The sequence below is a fragment of the Camarhynchus parvulus genome, chromosome 2 (assembly GCF_901933205.1).
Source record: "Camarhynchus parvulus chromosome 2, STF_HiC, whole genome shotgun sequence".
Taxonomy (NCBI): Eukaryota; Metazoa; Chordata; class Aves; order Passeriformes; family Thraupidae; genus Camarhynchus; species Camarhynchus parvulus.
The window spans coordinates 81130445-81153965 of NC_044572.1; the positions used below are offsets into that span (position 1 = coordinate 81130445).

The following is a 23521-nucleotide window of genomic DNA, read 5'->3' on the forward strand; positions in this document are numbered from 1 at the left end:
CTAAGTATTCAAGCAGTCTGTTGCTGGTCTGTTGCCATTCTAATCACTTACATCAAGAATCAAATTTGGCGTGACCACATCTGGTTTGGTGTACCCAGGGTTGCCAGCAGAGAGCTTGTAGGTAGATAAATGGAACTAGGGACAATACTCTTTCTCATATAGCACTTTCCTCATCTTCAGGAGCTTATTTTCACTTGAGTAGACCCAAGCTTCCCCATCATTCTACAACTGCTAAGGACATGTAAATGAAGTGATGGTAAGGTAATGGTTAGCATCACCTTTCAGAGCTGCTGTTGCCAGTTTCTCACATAAGTGTTTGTGAACCAAACTTTAGGCCATTCTGCCATTTTAGGTAAAAGCCCACTAGCACAAAATCAAGGCTTACCTGTATTTTATCTAAGACACCAGTGCTGTCCATCCTGCTGGCCACATTTACTGTATTGCCCCATATATCATATTGTGGTTTTTGAGCTCCAATTACTCCAGCTATTACAGGTCCATGGTTTATACCTGGAAAACATCAGAACTTAACATTACTGATGAAGAGAAAGGCAACAAAGCTGGGGAAGGCCCTGTAGCACAAGTCCTATGAGGAGCCTGTGAGGGAGCTGGGGTCATTTAGCCTTGAGAAAAGGAGGCTCAGGAAAACCTTATCGCTTCCTACAGCTATCTGAAAAGAGGCTGTAGGTAGGTTGGTCTCTTCTCCCAGGCAACCAATGACAGTGTAAGATGACAGTCTCAAGCTGTGCCAGGGGAGATTTAGGTGATCATTAGGAGGAATTGCTTCACACTCTAGTGTGACTACACATTGGAATGGGCTGCACAGGAAGGTGCTGGCATTATTGTCCCCAGAGGTGTTAAAGAAAAGACTGGATATGGCTTTTGGTGTCATGGTCTAGTTGACAGTGGGATGTTCAGTCACACGTCAGACTTAATGATCTCAGAGCTCTTTTCAAACTTAACTGATTCTGTGATTCTGTGAAGATCCACCAAACAAGGACACAAAGCGCATCTGGCATATAGCAAGTCAATGAAAGCAGCATTTGCCCCTCACTGAATAGTGAGTATGGCAGCAAATATCATGGTTTTATTAACCATTTATGGCAGGAGAATGTTAGTTATAATAATGTCAAAAGTCAGTTAATCTAATTTTAGTTTTACAGCTCCCTCCCATTCTGAGTAACTTGCTATTTTCAACCACTGGCACCCTAATAATAACATGCTGCTGCCTTTATTATGTAGTGTGGAACCACACTGTGGGTGAGCAGCAGCTTCTGAGAAAACAGATATACAAGAATTTCTTTTAATTTCTACTTGAAGTGAAAAGGGCCTCTCCTATGCAATAGTTGATGGCCCAATCAAGTTGCTTTTATAGTATTCTTTGCTTCTTAAATGTGGAATAAACTAAATCAAATGAGCTGAAGGGATCTGAAGCCTTGCTCTGAAGGCTGGATTGACCATAGAATTGTCCATAAGATCTGCAAGATAAATATATGTATTCAAATAATTTTATTAAGCACAGAGTAGAAAAATATGATGGAATAATATAGTCCCTCGTTAGACTCTGGGCATTTTTTATCTTGCAGTCAGTTTCTAACCTATATTATGTCTGTAAAGGGAATGAGTTTTACTTTGCTAGTAGAGAAAGAAACCAGGCAGTAAAATCCAAAGTACTATTGATAATCAGCATTAAAGGTACTATAATTGTAACTGTACATACCAATGAGCAGGAAAGCCAAGTTAGGCCTAGTGAGAAATAAACCCTGAACAAGTGAGTTATTTGGATTTATAAAATTATCTCAATGGATCATCACTGACTTCTCTTAGTTCCTTGACAGAAACCATCATTAGGAATATATCTGCGTAGTCAAATGAAAGTGTGATTGTAGGATGGAGAGGGATCTCAGAGCTGGCTCTTCTGCTATGTAACATGACAGCGCAGGCTATCAGCACTATCAGCCCACTTGGAAATCCTGGAAAACGTGACTGTGGAAGTTAAATTGGGAAAAGATGCAAACACTACAAGATAACAAATGGAACCTGATATATGCTACTGTACAAGCTGGCTTGTTCTAGCTCAGTTCTGTAAACTGGGCCCTGGGTTAATAGACAGGGAACTTCACCTAACACGTTCCATCCTGGGCTGCGGACATCTCACTGGTCAGGAGTTGGGCTGTGGGAGGATCAGACCAATGAGCTGTCTAAATCCGGGAGTCTTGAATATAAGGAGGCTCTCAACAATAAAAGAGGCTATTTGTTGCTTGGAGCTTGGAGGTGTGTGTGTGTTGTCCCTCTCTCCAACCACCAACCCCACAGAACATGTGAATTATTAAATATAATAGATATATATTTTTCTAAGTGCTCAGGGTTCCATGCACAAAGGGACTTCTGCCTTGCAACACTTTGTATTAACAACTGAGCCATGGATGGGTTTTTCTACTTCATAACATGCAACTTGTAGAAAATACAAGGGAATTAAGACTGGAATCCACAAAAGTCATCTGCTGGGTAGCCCAATCTGGTTAGCAGGGAATATTGAAGATATGTGTGTGGCCATGGTCCAGAAACTGGGGCAGTGCAGCAGGAGTTTCCTACAAAATACAATGGACAGGAAGGGACTTTTATTTTTTACCTCCTTCCTGAACCACTGGTGTTGACAGCTTGAGAAATACCTCAGGGGCTCAGGAGCCACCTGCAGATGACTCCTTCTTTGAGGAAACTTCTACCAGTATATCTTAGGGATATGTTCTGGGCACCCAAGCCCATTGTGGGATGTGCTGCTCTATGTCATTCCTGCTGGTGTTCCATCTTTTTTTGCATGACACACATGAATATTTTTGGGACATTGTTGGAAGAGTAGTACTCTCACTACAGGGGGATGCTCTAACAGAGGGTGATATTATCTATCTCTTTCTCTCATATCCAAAGCAATATTTAATCATTCTATGAAATGCAACACTGTTCCGCAGGAATGACAGAGAATACCTCATTCTGATGTATCCTACAGACTGGGCTCATGGCCTAGCCTCACCCAAAACCAGGAACCAAATTAAGTCACCTACAACACAGACAAATGTTCCAACTATGAGGTTATATGTAAAATAACACACCAGCCTCTCTTCTGAAAGAAAGCAATACCTGTGCAAAACTTGCTGCAAAAGCATCTCAGCTTGTCTAATAAATCAAGCATCTCAACTTGCAGAAGGGGAGGAATGGCTAAAATGTCATCCAGATGCTTCCCTCCCTTATCTGACAAGATCAGAGCAGTGTGTACCTCCTAAGCCACACTAGCATTTCAGGCACTCACAGAAGATTATGAAAGATGAGACCTCTAAAGAGTTGCAAAAATTTCAGACTTAGATGCTGGCCAAGGGAGGCTTTTACAAAGGGCAGTTTGGATACCAATCCTTACAGTGGGGACTAGGTCAGAAGTAGTTGTTAAAATGTTTCTGTGGCTATAATTAGTATGGATATCAGAGGCTTTTGTCATCAGGTGTTGGGAAGTGGAGAAGAAGTGATGTGAAAATGAAGACCTCAGTGGTGCCTATGTTGCATTATGGTGGCACAAATACCACTTTGGGACCTGTGTTTCTTGTTAGAGTTAAAACATTTTTTCATTTCATGAAGCAAAGGAGTCTGAGTTCTCTGTAATCTAGATTAGTAAAAATTTAGTAAAAATGCAAAGTTAAGCATTTTGTTTTGCTTCATGGTCCCCACTTGAAAGGACCCAGTACTGCTTTAAGCAGTTTGCAGATGTAGCCCCAGCACCCAACAGCTCTCTATCTGTACTGAAGCTGCTGGTATGTGCAATGTCAGCTATGGCCAAACCATCAAGTTCTGTAACACTCTGAGAAGGAAGCATACTTATGGTTTGCTTTGTCATTTTTAGCTCTTGCAGGGAATACAAAACATACTGGCAAAGGAGTGCCTTAAGAAGCTCGTTTCAAGTCAGAAAACAGCAAGTTTGGCCAGTGGGGGGCACTGTGAAATAGACTTGAGAGGAGCAGCCGAAAGGAAAAGCAAGCGGTACAGCAAGAAAAAGACAAGACAGGAGAATAACTGTTGGAAATCAAATACTTCTGACACATTTACAGAATTTATGGGTTTTCAATATTTGTTTACTGTTTTCAATTCACACTTTCCACATTACATATTGCATTGTGAAACTGCTGTGTACTGCTATGAGGAAATAAACATTTGGGAACATATGGTTCTTGACCAGCTCTGAATTAATTTATTTTATCATTCTTCTACTGCTTACTGCAGCTGTCTGTTTCTTTTTAAAAATACCAGGATGCACAAGAAGAAGCAATTAGAAACTGAAACATAAGGGATACCTCTTTCCAAGATAAATAATTAGGCATCTTTGCTCTTACCTGAATAACAAAGGCAAATACTCTCCCTTGTCTAACAGTTCAAAGGAAAGAGTGCATTTTTGTGTGCTTGCTTGAATTTAGTACATGTAAAATATTTCAAACTCCAGCCTCACTGATTCCTTATAGATCCTGTCCTCTGAAAAAACATTTGTATAGTTTTGAAAAGCCCAGTCTAGAGTTTTATTGTGTATTCTTTTGGTATTTGTAGTCTTCCAAAAATGCACAACTTATAACCTCTGCAATAGTTTTTAAAGAGTTACCATAAAACCACTCAGAGCCACGTGAACAGATTTTTTCAACCATTCTTTAAATAGGAATACTGCCCTTTTCCAAGTCTAGCCTTGAAACACTCTAGGGAGTGATGGGCAATACCACATAGGCTGCTTTTAAACAAGGTAAAGATGGTGCTGTTTACTATCATGGCCCTTTTGGTCAGTTCTATTACTACTTTAATCAGCTGGTACTTTGCACTGAATCTACCCCTTGTCCACAATGCTCTCCTAAGAATCATGTGATACTTACCTACTCGTAACTTGAAGTCATTGAATGAATGCTTGTTTATGACATCCAGTTTTGCCACCAAGGCAAATGCAAACTCCACCATGGTTCCTATGTGCATATACTGTCGTTCAGGTTCCTGAATTCAAAAGACAAACAGTGTAAAATCGTTCTTGTGAGCCTTGGTTGCTGTAAGAATACAACCAAAATACACTGAACACTTGAAGACACTTAAGCCCTTAGGGATGCCCTCTACAGGCAGATGCAGAGAAGTAATGTAGAAGGTGGTACCCTGTGCAGTATCAGTTAGATCAAACAATGGCTGAGAGACAGGATGCATTTCACTTGTGTACAACCAGGCAGTCTAGTGGTGATAGATCCAAACATGCCTAATCCAACATTTTGATTGTCAAGTGACTGATTAGCTGCTGTTTAATCCAACAGGCACTCAATATCTATGTGTGCCTAGAATTTGTTAATTCATTTTCTTTAAGCGTCTGCTTCTATTGTGTTCCCTTTCATAATAAATAATGCTTGTGGACAACCCTACAGAGATTCTTTCCTCTCACTCTTGCACAGCTCAGCACTCTTATAAAATGCTTAAGATCCAGTGAAATTCACTGGAGAATACCTCCAGAGAATATCTCATTTTAAGAATTTTAAGAATTCTTCCATTGATCTCATCTTGCAGATAAACAAGTACATCTGAGAACATTTAGCAGACCTGAAAATGACTAAAAAGCAAGAGGAAGAGGGCAACCCCACTCTGCACTTTTACGTACAGAGCTTATACCACTTATCAAGGCTGTAGACTTAATCTCTCCTCATACATAACAAAGCCACCTTATTTTAAGTGCTGTTTTGAGTCCTTTCAGGCCAAGGAGAAAATTGATTTTGGTGTCCCACAGCCCAAGGTAGGATCCTGACAAGTGACTGATTTCATAAGACTCATTGATCTCTCTGATTGATATCTATGGACTCCAAGATTTCATGGACTCATTGATCTCTATGAGAAATTACTGAATCTTTCCTATTTCTTGAGATAAAGGGACAGAAGAGATGGACAGATGACAACTTCAGAGATGATTCATGGGGTGCATGCATCAGCCTAGGGTGGGACAGTAGTGGTGCTTGCTGGAGCAGCTGTTTAAATAAATGAAGCCTGTTTCCTTTGGAGTTCACTCCTAGCTAAAACAGATGGTTTCCTGTTCAGCTGATATATTCAGACCCCTTCCTTAGACACTTAGTCTTCCTTGGATGCTTGTTTTAAGCTGGGGGTGGTTCCCAGCAGTATGTCTAGCAGTCAGTCCCTGGCTCACTAGGTACTGCAGGATCTGTGCATCTTTGGGAATCTGGAATGAAGGCTGCTGAGTTCTGGTGGGTTTCTTTTGAGAATGTGAACTAAATCACCAAAGGAATGCTAAACTGTGGATCTCCTGATCGTGGAAATAACTAATGTGATAAATTTCTTCCTCTGCATACACTAGTTTTAGTTGTGATTGAGAGCTTTCTATGTCTTCATATCTTCGGTCTGCAGCTCTGCATTTTCTTCATCTTCTTCACCTCCCTGCATTAAATGTCAGAGCTAATTTAAAATAATTCCTTGTCCTCAGGATCCTTAGGGTCTACAGTTCACGTAGTAATTGCCTGTGTTTAGAAGGAACATGAGTTTGGCAAGAGCACATTAATCCTTAGCAGAGACTGTGTTGATTTTTAATTGCTGTCTCTCTGTGGCTATCCTATAGTACTCTAAGGATCATGGCAGAAGCAAGGTTTTTGAATAAGTTATGAATTGCTTCTCTGATCTGGATTTCCACTGACTGCAGTTCCATATTAAGTAAACTAGAAAAAAAGGAACATATTCTTAGTGCTGAGTCTGAGGGTTCTAAAAGTGTATAGTTAGTAAGGCAAATCATCCCGCCCAGCTCACAATGGAAAACTTTAATTCTTGCAATCTTTTGTATGCTCTGTAAATCCAGTCCTGATGCAGCACATAGGAATGAAATGCTGTACTGTATTCAGAGTAGAAGGCCTGTTTTAGCAAATACAGAGGTGACATTTTCAAACTGCAATGTGAAGAAAAATTCACAGAGACTAAAGTATATACTTGTCCAGTACAATACAATCTATGCTAATAAGAAAAAAACTAGGCCACATTATTATACATAACCTGCAGCTTAATGAACAAGATTTTAGCTTTCATTTGAATATGCTTTTTATTAAGCAGGAACATGTTTTCCTGTACCTGACACTGTTCTTGGTTAGGTGTAGCACTGAGTCCTGTTGCTGCCATGTAAGTGCTTCCAATGGTCTTTATCTTTTCAACTCCACTGAACTTTGGCTTTGACAATAACTGTAAAACAAGGACAGTCATTCATTATTCACATCAGCAGTCCTGTTAGTCTAACACCAATCAGAGAAGCAAGTCTTAGAACAGTTTCTGTATGGACCTCAAATGGCTTCACAAATATATACAGGATGAAGGACTTAAGGACGGATAAAACAATGGTTACAGAACTCCAAGGAGAGGGAATTTCTGTCTTCTAAAATAACTTTTTACTATAAAGGAATGAAATTTATAGTAGCAAGAATAAATTCCATTTTATTTTACATACAGCTTTTAAAAGTCAGTCGACCGCACTCCTGTAATATTGGAACTGGATCACCATGCTAGCCAACAGCTAAGCTTTAGGCAGCTTTCTGAAAGTAAGCACCCTTTCCATGCCAGTGGAATATTCCATGTCAATAGGACTAAAATCCAAGGATTTTAGTACATATATCCCAGTTTGTTTTGAACATTGAACACCCAATGCTCTCCAAATGGGATTTGCTGCTAAAATACCCTCCATAGCTGCAAATCCACAAATCCAGACTGTGCTCTCTGAGTAATGACACGATTTTAATACCTTTTACTGGTATCTTCATCACTAATAACTTCCCTATAGAGAAATACTCTTCTTAGTGAGGCCTTTATAGATGCCTTTTCCCAATCCATCTGTAGTCATACTCTCTACTTGCTTCTGACTTCAGAGAATGGAACATTACAACTTTTACAATCCTTTGACGTGCTTGTGTATCAAATCATCAGATCAGGTATAACACAAAGGTTATACCTGACTTTAGACATTCATATTTAGAACCTATGGTTAATCCACGGCATGTAATGTAACTGTCTCAATAAACTGTCTCAACTCTCCCATAAATTTATGGGGGATATCTATCCTTTAATAGTCCCTGGAATCTATCCTTTAATACTCCCTGTAAGTATTTTCTGACAGCTCTTCCACTCTCCCCTTCAAGTATGTTTTCTGACTGTTGCATATCATGAGTTAGTAAGACTGAAACCATATGTGAATCACTGTTGTAGGTACATACATCATCAAAGTCTGCAATGATCTCATTCAGCAGCCTGAGACATTCCAACCCTTCCTTATTTACATCAGATTCTGTGTAAAATTCCTTGAAATCCGGGACAGAGGCAAACATGACACAGACGCAGTCATATGACTGGTGATACAGATCCTGTCCAAAAGAAAACAGTATAAAGAAAAAAAATTATCATACTCAGCTGTAAATAACTTTCCTTATTAACATGCAGTATCCAGGATCTAAAACCAGAGGTGCTGCAGTAGTTGGAATGCCTTAAGATGGAGGTTGGATGTTTTTTGCATTTAGCTGCATTTAATAATTTTAAACAATGCATAAACTTGTTCATAAAAGAGACTTAACATATAAAGCTGAAAATATTGTAATGATTTATTTTTCTCCCTGAACATGTACTTTGTGAAAACAAAATATTCACTAATTCATTAGATAGGGCCCATCTCTGAGACTTCTTGTGAAGAGAATTTAGTCTGGCTTGCATGGCCGAAAATGTATTTTGTAAAACAATATCCAATTTATTATTAGCTGTTTGTTATTGTACTAATTAAAAAACTGAATCAAAATCTCAAACTCAATGTACTACAAATGCATAATGCAAAATGACCCTGATTGATAGTTCCTGACCTAAAATGACAATATGCCTAAGAGGACAAAATAACTATCATTTCTTTGGCATAACAAGGAGCTGGGACAAAAAGAAAGAATTCATCTGAACTGAAACTTACTTATGGCAGAGTCTGCACTATCTTCTGTGACTACTGAAATAAGACCATCTCTACTCCACAGAAAGATTCTGGTGATAAAAATGACCACCTCCCACTACCCACTTCACTTTCCTCTCTACTGCCCTTGAACATTAGACTATCTCTTCTTTCAGGACAAATTCACATCCCCCCCAAAAAGATAGAAAGAAAGAAAATTTATTAAACTAACACTTAAAAAAGAAATAACATCTATACACAAAGGTAGACATAGCAATAAACGAGGCTGCTATCTACTTTAATGTAAAATTACCTTCAAGTTGTTATCTGAGTAACAAGGGATTGCAATACTCACATGAAAAGGATTTATTCTGTGAGTTCAAGAAGCATAAGATATTATTTCCCTTTTTACTTAGCAAAGCTTGGGTTTTGCAATTTGACAGTCAGTGTGTCCTTTTGGAAGAATGTGGTGTGTCTGTACACAGATGTGCACAGACATAGTGGATCTTTACTGCTGATGTACAACTGGAAAATAACAGAACTATGGGAAAACTGCTGACTGCTTCATCCCATCACAGGTGTGAGGGAAGTTTCTGAGCAAACATGAAAATAATGATGGACAGGAAGGAACACATGCAGCTGGAGGAGATAATTTTTTTATAACTAGATTTTTGTGCCTCCTGTATTTTCTAGGGATTTTATACCCATAGCATTGCGGAAGCTCCACCACAACTGTATGCTGTAGGGATGTAATACATTGATTCACAGCTCCAGCTTTATTCTCTTGTTGCACCATGATTAAATCCAGATTTTTGAGACTCTGCTGTGGGAAACCCAAGGGTCAAGCCAATAAGGAAATCTGGTCTGACTGTGAGTGTGTGTGGTGTGTGGGAAGTAAAGCAAGGCACCTGTTGGCTCACTGGAGCTGCCCAGTGTGAAGGGAATTCGGTCCCTTCTCAAGTGGTGCAGGTGTGACTGCCAGAGTGGCTCCTGCATGGTCATATGGGGTATTTCCTTAACAAGGTACAGAGACTACATTCCGTGGTTAACTCAGCTTTACTTCTATCTCCTCAGGTCATCTTCCCCGTAACTTCATTTCAAGTATAGCGACCCATTTGTCCTCCTTCCTCTCTTATACTGGCAATATCCATCTCCACTAATGAATGCTCAATAACACAGCAGCATCATGGAACAACAACAACCGGCACTATTTATAACCAGATAACTAGTAATTGTGACTATCACAATAAATTTCAGAGAATTTCAAGGAGTCATCCCCATCTAGTTTTCACACCACAACAGTTTATTTTGATCATAATAATAAAGGATGTTACAATTGAGTGCCTTAATTTTCCTGAGAGTTCTTCTCTTGAAACAGTACTCTCCAAAATGTGTAGTCAGAAAATTAAGTGCAATACTATTCTAGGAAGGAGTAGCTTTTCTTATTTAACAAAAATAAAACCATCCTGTCTTTTGCATTCAATCCTTTTCTTTTTCCTTTTTAATACCATCTGAAATTCTGCAAGTATGTTCCTTTTACTGTCCCCTCATCTCCAATGCCTGAAGATTTTCCTGGGATAGGGAAGGCAAACCAGTCCAATTCTATCCCTTGGAAGGGTATGGCAGTCACTTCTCTGGGGCAGAATTTTTGCTCTAAGTAAAGTGCTAGCTCCATCCTGTAGTTAATAAACCACGATTCCTCTTGCTCAGTGATGGGCTTGCCAGTTAGTTTGCAGCACAAAATCTCCCAAGCACTTTTTACTAATAGGGAATCTGAAGGATAAAAGCATTAAGGAGAAAGCTGCAAAAGCCAGGTGCAGATATATTAAATCCTGGCTCTGTTTCCTGCTTTTCATTTTAGATTTGAGCCTGTCTTTCAATTGGAAAATAACCTGTCTTGTATCCAGCATGCAGACTATAAAGCAGAAACCCAGCTCCGGAGGTTCTGGTAAAGCAAACAAACCTTTATTATTTACTCTGAAGGACCTTTGCTTTTGGTGTATTAGCATTAGTCAATATATACATCTTGTTAAAAAAAGACCTTTGTTGGTCATTTGAAACTACCGTGCAACTGTTAGCATTTATCCACTCACTTTTTCCCAGTTAGCTTTTATCCACTCACTTTCTCCCTTTTCATTTCTTCTGCCTGCTTTTCAGAAGCATTTGTTTTCCCTTATCTCCATATACACCTGCATGCACAAAATACTAAGGGAAGTAGTATTTGGAAATAGAATATTCATCCATTTTCTTAATCTCAGAATCTGTTTTAAACAGAAAAGAACAAACATAAAACTATACTAACTTGAATGTTTGCAGCTAAGGAAAATGTGGACAAATTTCAATATCTGTTGACTTAGGTATCCACACAGAGAAAACAAAGGTCTAATCTGCCCTAATATCTGTATCTACATACAGAACCTTGCTGATATTGAAACAAATCTAAAGACATGACAGATACTGAATACTTCCAGAGATTTGAAAGGGCCTTCCTTTGAAAACTGTTGAAAGAAACAAAACAAGGAACAACTTGAGTTCGTTTTTTTGGGTTTTTTTCAATGGATGTCATTAAAATAATGTCAAATAATTTTTACTTCACCTGACATCATGAGTTGGGGAGTTCAGCCCTTTACAATTTCTGTGCTTTATTAAATTAAGTAAACTCATTCCAACCTAAGAATCTTGAGGGGTGACAAGATAAATCTGGTAGCTGATACAAAGGTAAGCAGATGGTGTTGCTCTGCTGGGAAGCTGAGATGGAGTAGCACATAATCAAGAAAGCAATCTCCTGATGGTTTGCTGTGTTTAATGCCTTAACTGAGAACTGGAGCTGAGTCAACTTGGCTTTTAGCCAAAATCTTCACTGCATTCAAAGGAACCCCACAGCAATTTTTGTTAGCTACCAAATGAATATTTGCAGGGAATGCTAAAGTATTGAAATGCAGTCCTGATTAGTACTGCTTAATGCAAACCACATTGAAAAGGAAGGTGTTGTCCTTTTTGGCTCAGAAGATCAAAAATGAATCCCTAAATCTGCCCTCTGCCCTCTTTTGTCTTTTTTGAAACAATTATTTGGCAAGCACAAGTAATCAAAAATCTTACATTTAAGATCTCTATGGCTGTTACTCTCTCTAAATAGACTTATATATATTTTTTTCTTTATTATTACTGTAAAGGAATATTAGGAGCAGATCTAATTTCCAGAAAAATAAAGATGGATCTTTTGGGTGACTTTTCTGGTGCTTGGATTAGGTCCATTAAGCAGTGAATAAACAGGTAATTCAGTGTTCAGAACATCTTTCCAGTATTAACATAGCCACTATTTCGGGGAAAAGGTTAATTTTCATTCCAAAAAACAAGCTCTCCAGTGAACAGAAGAAAATTCAGAACCTGGCTGCAACTCCACTCTGATCATGGAGTAAAAAGTATTTGAATGCATATGATTTAAAATTAAACCCATGTTGATTCAGCCATTCTGTTCTTCCTCCTCCTCACCTATTTTTACCATCCTTCAATAGGCAAAGTGCATTGCCACTTAGGAAAATTTCAGCTTTTTATTTCAGGGTTTTATGGTGCATTCAGTGCTGTATAGCAAACCTTACAGGAAGGAAAGGGGAAATGAAAGTGTCTGTAAATTTATATTTTTGCTGTAAGGACCTACTGTTCAAAACAGCATTAAGTGGTATTTCCAGGGTACAGTGCTTTCTTACAGAGTAGAAGATATACAGAGACAGCTGACCTCATTCTTCAGGTTTCTTGCCAAGAAGTGTTCAGCTACGTGGGCTGGAAGCACATTCTCCAGAAGCACCCGATTTAGGTTCTCCATGGTTTCAATCTCCTCCCGCTCTTTTTTGAACTTGTTCTTCCACAGGAAGTCTAACCTACAGTAATATTCATTCTGTTACAAGAGGACACAGAAGTAAAGAAACAATAGGCATCTTGTCCTGCTGGAGTACAGGTTTAAGAGACAAAATAAGCACAGTACACAACCCCTACAATTATTCGGCTACTCAAATATAATTCCAGGTCCCACAGAAGTCAAACACCAAGCATACATTTGTGACATACATTTTATCAAATGCAGCAAAAAGGCCCATGAGAAAAAAAGAAAAGTTGCAAGGTGCCTTAAACAATGGAAGATTTATTTATCTACTCTTAAACTTGAGTAGAAATTCATTACAGAAATCAAACACTGTAATGGAAACAATGTATAGTTTTGCAACTTAATATTATTTTGTAAGTGCAGAATTTCACTTACAATAATGAGCATTTTAGGAAGACCCTAGTTATATCAAATACATCAAATCATGATCAGACTATAAAAAATGGCCCAGTCAGCTGGGCCAACTCAGTTGAGTTTTGGTTTTGTTAGTTGCTCTTTTTTTTGGTTGGTTGCTTACTTTTACATTCCTTTCTGTAATACTTTATCCTGCTTTTGTTTTTGTCCCAGAGTTTTCATAGTAGCTTTCCAGTAACCAGTAACCACAACAACAATACCTGGAACTATATGAAAACACACAACATCCTTGGAGCATCAGTATGTTTTGAGATCCAATTTCACTAGAAAGGTGGTGGAAAATTAATAAAACTGCACTTTTGTGGAGCTCTCTCCACTTCCTTTCAATATTGTCAAGGCGTTGGCATGAATTCTATGGCATTATTTCCACAGTAAAGCCTCCTCTGGCCTATCTCATTTGACCTGATAAAATCAAGAGCTATTTCAACGTAGTCTTAGTGGTTTAACACTATCAGTCAATCTCAATGAAGACGATGTTATTAACCAGGAGAATATGATTATGATGGCAATCTTATTACAGAAAAACTTAAAAGTGCTAGCTACTGGTATTAGCAGTCAGTAAGCATTGACATAAAAAATGAGAGTAGTCCTTCTGACTGGACAGTGGCTGTCACAGCTCAAAATGATTCATAGGTATTCTACTGAGATCACAGCCAAAGATAAGAGTAGAAAGTTGAAATTAGATGATATTAAAATGATTTGGCAAGCTTTTAAAAGGCACTGAAAGAAAAAAAACTGATGAAGCAAAACTGTATCTGCAAAATACCTGCAGGATGAAAAAACAGTAAGAGGAAAATGATTCCTCCACTTAAATGTATAGAGAGAAATATACTCAGGTTTCCTTTGAACTGGTTGATAAGGGCCAGATAGTATTTAAATATTTAATTACAAAACTGAAAGAGAACATCCATCACATGAAATCACTGTTAACATACTCCCTTTGTGCTGATACTGATACTGCTAAGGACAGAATGCAGACCTGAAATGCACCCCAAAAGAAATATTCTGGCTATTCTGACTCAAAGGTGACATTCTTCTGAAAGTAAAAAGGGTCTTGGCATCTTAGAATGGATCATGCTGCATCGCAGAAATCTGGACTTTGAATGTCAAATAAAAACCAAGCTGGATATTTTAAATGATTATATGTTATTAAAGGATATTTGCAAACCATAAGCAAAATAAGAGTGGGCAGAGACTTAAATACTTGTACAGACAATCATAAAGGTACAGAGAACCTGAGAACAGATTTCTGTAGGAATTTGGAAATAGGATTTTATTGTTGCCCTGTCATTGTGCCTGTATTAAATGGCAATCATCAGTCCTATAAAGCCTGAGGTCATGACTAGGGATTTTTTTCAGAACCATCCACATGATGCAAAATACATGCAGTCACTTTTTTAGAATGTCTTTTTAATATATATGTTAGATATTTATACATCAAGGAACTTGGATTAGAATAAATATAAATACACTTAGATGGTAAATTCAAATGCCACAAATGGTATTCATGCAGAAAAAATCCAGTAAAACCTTGGGATGTCAAAATTCTTGGCATAAATTGACAAAAGTAACATGGATGCCTGTTGAAATTAAATATCCATAGATTGTACCAACTTTGTAGTGAAAAGAAAAGGTGGTAGCTAAGTGAAGTTTTAAAAAATATGTTTCTTCTTAAAAAGCCAGTATAAAAAAGGTAATTTATTTACTACCTTACTCTTTACTGAATTAAATTTAGGCTGCTCCAAAAAAGGGCAAAGAGAACTCAGAGATCAGAAAAGAAAAATCAGAATATATTGTACAATTTGCTTTGAAATGAGAAAAGTCAGCATATCATATTTCAAAAAGAGAAGAGCACTAGCTTATTAACTTATTTTGAATTGTGGTGGTGGTGGTTTTTGTGTTGGTTTGTTTGCATGATACAAAACTTATCCTGATCAGTCAAGACAGACAGAGTGTTAGAGAACTGAGAAAGGGTATGGATATAAGGCAAATCTTTGGAAAAGAAGCAGGAACAATAGAGCAAGGTACTTTGTAAAAAAAGCCAGTAAATGCTAAGGAAAATAGCTATTTAGACACACTGGCTAATGCTGATACAAATGGATGAGTTAACATACTTTCTGTAAACATGCCTCCATCTACTACAAAGAAGTAAATGGTCATGTGACTAGCAGTGAAATTTGAATAAGGTTTTATTGAATTCTTTCAGAAGAGGCTCTTGAAGAGACTACTTTGTTCAAAAAGAGAAGAATTCCCTCACAAAATAAAAGCTCACTAAAAAAACAGAACAGAGACAACAAAGAAACAGTTTTTTACAGCTCTGGGAAGCTGCCACAAGCACCTCAGCAGTAAAACTACCAATGAAATTCAGTGTGGATAACTACAATATAATCAATCATGAAAAACTATACAGCCAGCCTACAGAGGAATGGGACACACAATATTTTAGGTACTGTTGAGAAAGGAATTCACAGGCTATGTCAATACTGGATTCAAAGCAGGTCATAAGAGAGATTTAATGCTCAACCGTGTTTAAAAGTGAGCACACTCCTTACACAGTCAAGCCCACACCAATCTGGATTCTCCTGGGAAGGGTGGAAGGATCGCCATTCTCAGCACATTGTCTGCCTGTTGACAGCCCATTATCAAGTAACTCTGGAGATCTGTATGCAGGGTGAAATGAGTCAGTTGGTCTCAGTGTCAGGAAATGGTTGTCACCTTTGCTGGCAGGGCCATCAAAAAAAACCCCAAAAAACCACAAAAGTTCTGCTTTTTCCACCTCACTTTTGTACTTTTGTCTGTTCACCCTCATTCTTCTGGCACAAGCATTGCTGTGGCCACACAATAAATCTTGAAAATAGATCTGCCTCAAAACCAACCACTTCTGCAGGGTTAATTTTTAATCCTGACCATTTCCCTATTTTGATCCACCATACATCTACACAGTGAGCTGGGCCAGTACAAATGAGGAGACAAAAGGATAAGAATAAGCAGCAGAGAGAAGGTCTGCTTCTTCCAGCACTGAGGCTGGCTATGCAGCTACAGGAATTAAGTAGGCTCATAAAGCATGTAACGATACACTGACTCTTCCTCTCTTTATCCCCACTGAACCAGAGGCACTGATCCCCTGCCTCTGCTTTTGATTCAGGAGAGGCACCTCTATAACCAGTGGTGAGCATGTTCACAGATCTAGGCTTGCAGGAAAGCATCCACTTTTTGTTTGGATGAATGTTTTGGTTACTCATCCTGGGGACAGAGGAACACCATGGGAAGTAGAAAGCAACTGAAGGGAAAGTAGAAAGGCCATCCTTTTCATCAGTGGCTATTATCTTTAGCATTTTTAAATTATCAGATATCAAAAAAAAGAAAAAGTATGTATGATCTGCAAAAAAATGCAATAACTAACAGAGAAATTACTTGCATATTACCCTTTGTGGAAGAAGGGTAAGGAAGAATTTGACTTTGTTGACACTGCCAAGATGGCTCAACAGCATCCTACAATTGCCACTCAATAAAAGTAGAAAAGAGGAAGTTTAAAAACAGAAAGACACTGTCACATGAATTTTTATCGAACTGTGAAATTCATTATCAGTGTTGGGAACACCAGGAAGACAAAATGGGTTAAAAAGGGATCAGACAGTGAAACAGAAAGTAGAACAGCCAATACCTATTAAATACAGCAACAGAAATACTAACTGGCAGAAGATGGGAAGTATATGTCCGTGAATAGGTCACTCTATGCAGGTTGATTTCCTCCCCTATTCTTTTTCCAAGCATTTGCTACCAATCAATATCACCAACAGTAACTTTAAAAGGCAGCTCTTATGCCAGGTATGTATTAAAATTAGTTCATAACATTTTCCATTGTAGACTTTGCTTGAGAGCATTTGAAAATGCAGAAGCTTTTTTCTCCTTCTTCTTTAAGGGAGAATAAGTTAGAAAAATCAAAAGACTGAAGAGTTACAAATAAGTGCTATCATGACAAGGATCCTGGACCTACAGCTCTGAAAATGAAGACTTTTTCCATTATACAATCATTTCTTAGTTGGTGTGACAGAGAACACCAATATTGCATGCAGAACAAACTTCCTTGTTGATGTGACTGAAGCCACAAAGAAATCTTTCCTTTCTCAGTGAAGATGATATTTCTTCTCTCCTTTGCTCTTGGTATTGCACCCTTTGCCTCCATCTGAGACTTAGGTTGACAGGGACTAAAGATTCTCCACCGATGGGATGAAGAACTTGTCCCTCTTTCTGAGGCAAAGTAGCTGTGCTCTAGACCCAATCTGTCACCACCATCAAATGAACAAAATCTAAGTGCTGCTGCTGACAAGGCAGATGAAGAATGTTATTTCTAAATCAAGAAGGATGTTCCCCACTAGAATAAATACTGCAGAAACTGCCAGATAAGAATTTTTGTGTAGCAACCTGCAGGGACTGCACAGCAATTTAAATGACAGTCATTAGCTTTTGAGGAGTTATAATGTAAATTAATGATTTAAGGACAGTCTGGGAGAAAGTCCTTCCCAAGGCTGCAGTCTGTGAAGGCTCAGGCTGCTGCTGCGAAGGCTCAGATCTTGCATGGATTGCCTCTTCTGTTTCAGAGCCCTGTCTTGTGCACTGCACTGTTCTGGCACAATGGGCTGGAATTGCATCTTTTAGCCATGAATCCTGTTGGAGTCTGAGGATTTACAGAAAGAACTGCCCTTGCATCTTCCCTCAGCTTAGTACAGGCTAAGACCATTGACATCACATTTGTTCTGGAAAAGCACAGCTGGGTCATAAAAAGAGTAGTTTCCTGTTGGGTCACAGTTTTAGTGCAACCATGGCCTCAGCATGTGGTACAGTTCTGTGTGCACGCTGTATTGTTTCTGTGTCTGCTCCAAATTGTAATAACTGTGAAGAAAATAGCTTGCAATTAAGCAATCAGGGAGACAGCAGATGGAAGCAGACAGATGGGAACAAGACAGGAAGCTAGGAGCCACTATTGGTCAGAATGAGAAACAATGGTCACAGTACACTATCAGCATAGTGTCAGTGATAGTTACTGGTGAGATTTAAGGGCATATTGGAAGGCAAGAAAGAAAATGATGTTATAGATGCTCCTGACACTCATTTGCAAGGGTATGGGAAAGAACAGGACAAAGGTGTTTCTTTGAGAAGGTGACAGGCTGCATGTGGCAGCTGGTATTGTGTCCACTGGTGCAGGTGAAGAGAAGTGTGAGTCTTACCTGTCTACCCAAAACCAGTAATGTGATGAAGAATATGAACAAGGAAATTGAGCCCATTGTCTTCAGGTCCTTCAGTATTCCTGGCCTGTAGAATAAAAACATAAGTAAAGCAGGCTGCTCAAAAGTTAAACCAATATTACTTCAAGCACAAAAATAAGACCACAATTTATATGCACTACTTTCTGGTACAAAGCTAAGAACATTTAAATAGTATACAATATATTATTTGATAAAATATCATTATTTATATTATTTAGATTTAATTACCTCTACAATATTCTCTGCAAATGTGCCTACATTTTGAAGTCCAATAATAAGATGAGGATTTAGGAAAAATAATGTCCTTTTTTACTTGCAAATGGAGAGCATTTGTGGTTTATTCTATACAAGTAGAATAAAAATAGATTTTTAATGCAATAACACTATTTCCATTGTGGAGAGCTCGACCATATCCAATGAATATGCAGAAAAAGAAACTAAAGTATTTATCTCCCAAGATACCTTTTTTCCTGAGGAGGCACAAACTAGATCTTGTAAAGAGTTTATTAAAAACTCTGCTTTGGCAAAAGTCACTAAAGGCAATGGAAAACAGTTCACACTAGAACTCTCCTACTCATGCCACTGAAACAAGAACCTTGGTAAAGAGATTTAGGAAGGAAAATGCCAACAGACGCAGAGCTTGACTGACAAAATCAAAGCTGCCAGAAGCACAAGCTCAGTCTAACCTGCTCAGTCTAACCTGGTTCTCCATACCATCACACACATACTCTTTCCATTAATAAAATGGAAATAAAGGCCTGGGTTTGTTCATTTAATCTTTAGATTTAAGTGCAAAGAAAACATACACTTTTTTCCCCCAAAGTTTCAAGTGAGATCTTTTTCCATGATTGCTACAGAGCAGGAAAAATGATATTGAAACTACAATCTGAATATCCAGATTTTCTGGTGTGACATATTCCATACACTTGGCCTACACAGAAGAGAATCACCTCCTTGTTTTGAAAATGACGTAGAAATTACAGCTGTCCAAAAATTATTTTTTACAGCAATAACAAGAACTGGAGTCATAATTTTGGTCTTACATATTATCAGCTGTAACAAAGATTTCAGGAGCCTCACTAAAAACTTAAGATACAAATGCACAGGCACAGCAAAATAAAATAAAAAATATCCACTGTTGGTCTACTAATTTGTTCAATCACCAAGACTTTATTTGTAAGCATTTCAGACTATGTACTAGTCCTGGGGAAGCTGATTTTCTTCAGCTTGTAGCAAATATGCCCTAAAAGCCTTAATGATGTGCAGCCTGAGGCCTTAACAAACTTGGTGATGACTTCTGGTAACGTCCTTTGTGACAAAAATGCAAATTAAACCATACTCTATTTCCTATAATGTGTGATTTAAATGCCTTGTCCAGACTTCTTTTATTCTAATGCTCTGAGGTGTGACATTAAATCAAACATTAGCTGCAGCATGACAATGGTTTTACTTTGTGACTCAGATTACACGGCCAAACACGTGCGTTCCATGACGTAAGAGCTACCATGGGTAGTATTGAACTTCAGAAAGACTGGAGTTAGCCACCTACCTTCTAAGAGGTGCCATTGCATACATAAATTTGCTGTAGTCATCCAGCATGGGCCCATGAGTGTGCAGAAGGATAACATTGTAGCCCACCAATGCAATCAACATTATTACCATTTTCAACTCATAATTTATCCTCAGGAAAACAGAACAGGAAATGAGCCCTAATATGCAGCTGTATATAAAATACTGGCAAAGAGAAATCAAATGGAAAATATTTAGAATTTGGCTCTTGAGTAGGAAATCATGCATAATAAAATGCTCAGGCTACTTTAAAAAACAAACCATTGACTGACCACTGAAGTGTGCAATTTATCACAATCTGGGACACTATGGTTTATAGACAGCCAATAAAAATAAATTTATGCTCCCTAATTTTCACCCTTTGACACTTTTGATTTACTCATCTACATTTGTGGGATACCACTGCTGGTGTTGAAATCTAATGTAGGAGTCTGTTGCCAGCAGACTGACATAAGATTTACTCCTGTTCCACTGTAAAATGTTCATTCATGCTTGAGTCCCAGGATTACCCTGAAGGTCAAGGTAAAAATGTCTAAAGGCCTGAAGGAATAATTTCATTGCCTATATTTGCAGCTGTTATAAACTGATGCAGTACACAGTTAAGCATCTCACAGATATGCAATTTAATAAACAGCCAGGATAGGAAAAATACAAAGCTATTAACAGGGCCTATGCCTAATATAAATATAAAAAATCCTTCTCTCAAATCCTGGAGTAATAACCATATAAAAACACATTCAATTGCTAAAAAAAAAAGCCTTTTCTTTCCTATCTCATATATATCAAAAAAATATGTATAGTTGAAGTTAAATTTCTGGAAAAATATTTTCTTCTAATACTTCCTGGCAATTGATTACAGCATCAAAATTAATGCTAAAGCAGGAATCATCTCTAGAATCATTATCTTAGTCTTTAATATGCAACCCCTTTGCCAGAAATGCTTCCTGAAAATTACAGTCCTGCACCTTACAAGGAAGTTTCTTTTCTGAAATTACAAAGCATTCTATTTCTAGTCATGCTATTTTCGGACTACTGTTGACTTGTTGATGGCAGCACTTTTGACAGAACCTGAATCACTGTATACTAATTTTGGAGGATCACTAAGCAGGATAATTTTCACAGCACCCATCAGACAGAATTTATCTGCCATCTCAATCTTTGCTGCTACTGTAATTTGCTCAAAGATCTGGTTGAAATAAGAAATAGATAGAACTATTGTTCAGAATCATGAAAAAAATAAAACTTCTGTGTTAGCTGCATTTCAGAGGAGGTCAACCTCCAAATTCATGGTTACATAAAAATAGCAGCATTCTTTTTTGATTCAATATGGTATTCTAGTGTTGAAATCAGTTTTCCAAAAAGTAACAAGGAGAGGCAGTCTTGAACCCATATCTGGATACTGTTTGACAAAGACCCAGAAATTTTCAAGTGGAACAGTCTCTGACAGTGTTCCATACAAATACACAGAATAGATTGAAAATTTCCGACAAGGGTGGATGAATTACAGAAGAGTGGCACAGCCACACATTTCAGAATGCAGACCTTGCATTGCAGTGCAGTGTTTCAGTTATCAACAAGCAGATCTGGAGAGCCCGGCAATCCATAGAGCAGTGAAGCTGAGCAGGTGCAGGCTCCTGCTCTGCTTAGTGCATCCCCCAGCCCCAGGATAACCTCAGCCAGCTCAGCCAACTCATCACAACCCAGGAGCCTGCAGGCAGCTCCCACCTGCTACCAACATGATGCCTTGGCTTTATCCAACAGTGCAGCAGCAAGTTCTCATGGAGGCCCTTTTGTCTGACAGCTGAAGCAGTGAATAGAAATGTTCCCTTTCAAGAAAATACTCCAACAGCTCAAAAGAGGAAAATCCTGGGTAACCTCTCCACAAACAGAATCTGCACCTCATGCTGTATAAATCAAGATTCTCAGCATCTAAAGGGGCATAAGCCCATATATTCTCTTTTTCTTTCTTGTGCTAGCTAATAAAGGTATTTTAACCAATACCTTACAGAATCTGATTGTCTTTCTTACTAGGATCACAGGTCTGGTGTCTTGCACCAAGGTAGTACACACTTTGGATCTAGCACAAAGCATTTGGTTTCTTCTCTTAAAATTTAAGACCTGCAGTTCGGTGGGTATAAAGATCTTCAATGAAGTAAGAAGGAATTCTACATCCATATGTCTATAGAGAAAAAATTACTTGAGAACAAAGTAATTTTGTAAAAAAATTTCCTAGGCAAATAAAATATATTCCAAAACTGCATCTTTTAGATGCCAGTATTATAACTTCTATTTATTTAACATGTGGAGGTGGCAGCACTAATACAGGACTGTATTTTATCCCAGGAGCAGATATACACATCAACTTCTATTTACACAGAACCTACAGAAGCATCATGGCAAAACTAAACTAAACTAAACACAAAAATGTTGCTATAATTTACTGAGGAATCTTTGCTAAGTCTTTTTAAAAAGTAAGCTAAACTAATCAAAAAAGTTATTTTGGGGGGTAGAGAAGGAGGCAAATAAATTGCTTTGCTTCAAAATGAACTTAAATCAATTGGGGCTAAAGTAATTCCCAAAGCTCTTATGCACTCATTTTAGATGACATAGTCAATAGATGTCAGGTTCACTATCATAAATCACATAAAGTTTATTGACATAAGCAAAGCTTAAAACTAACACACAGATTCAAAATAACAAATTTTTAATTTAAGGAAACAAACATTTGTCAGCCTAAGTATTCAATATCTTATAGAGTGAAAAGAGAGAAATTTTAATCCCAGATTAAAGAAAAAAAATTGAAAGTGGTAACTCAAAAGGAATTTAAAGCTTTTTCCAGCTAAAATGTTTGCAGTGTCTGGGGATGAAAACAATGCTTATTTGAGAGATGTTTAAAAGTTTTAAAATCTTTACTAACTTTAATTTTTCATTTATTAATGTCAGAAGTGAAATTTTAACATAATATTTTTATGCCAATCTATCAAAGACAAATTTTCGTAGATGAAACAATTTGTTTTAATACTTTAAAAGCTATAAATCCTGAAATCAGCACACACCATTTTTGTAATTATTTCACCATAGAGACGAAATAAACTTCCTTTTCCTCCTGCTGCCACCAGCTTATTCACCCAAACCCATATATTTTGACACAACATATGGCTTGACATTTTCAACTGCAGGTCTTTTCTAATACTTGAAGGAGTCACTGCTCTCTAGGACACAGGTCCCCCTTTTTTGCAGCAATGTCCTTCCCCCTCCTCTTGCATGTGCCATTGTGCTTTTGTTCACATTGAGACATCCCCTTCAGATCAGTTCAGATCTCTTAAGCAGTTTATACAGTGGCACATGAGAGTTTTATTTCCACCCCTCTCACACCAGCTTTCCCAAAATATGCAATGACTGAAGTGTGACAATTTCACATTTGATGAAAAT

The 23521-nt window shown here is 38.0% G+C and overlaps 1 protein-coding gene across 1 annotated transcript in view; it reads right to left on the bottom strand.

The window, feature by feature from the left end:
• The window catches only part of ADCY2 (adenylate cyclase 2), a 203206-nt gene that overhangs the window by 948 nt on the left and 178737 nt on the right, over nt 1-23521 (bottom strand). The window contains exons 18-24 of the mRNA XM_030944238.1: nt 20070-20254; nt 18482-18566; nt 12696-12854; nt 8250-8396; nt 7120-7227; nt 4899-5013; nt 386-510 (exon numbers count right to left, since the gene is read on the bottom strand). Coding sequence (XP_030800098.1) covers nt 386-510; nt 4899-5013; nt 7120-7227; nt 8250-8396; nt 12696-12854; nt 18482-18566; nt 20070-20254 — 924 coding nt within the window. The remainder of the gene's footprint in view (nt 1-385; nt 511-4898; nt 5014-7119; nt 7228-8249; nt 8397-12695; nt 12855-18481; nt 18567-20069; nt 20255-23521) is intronic.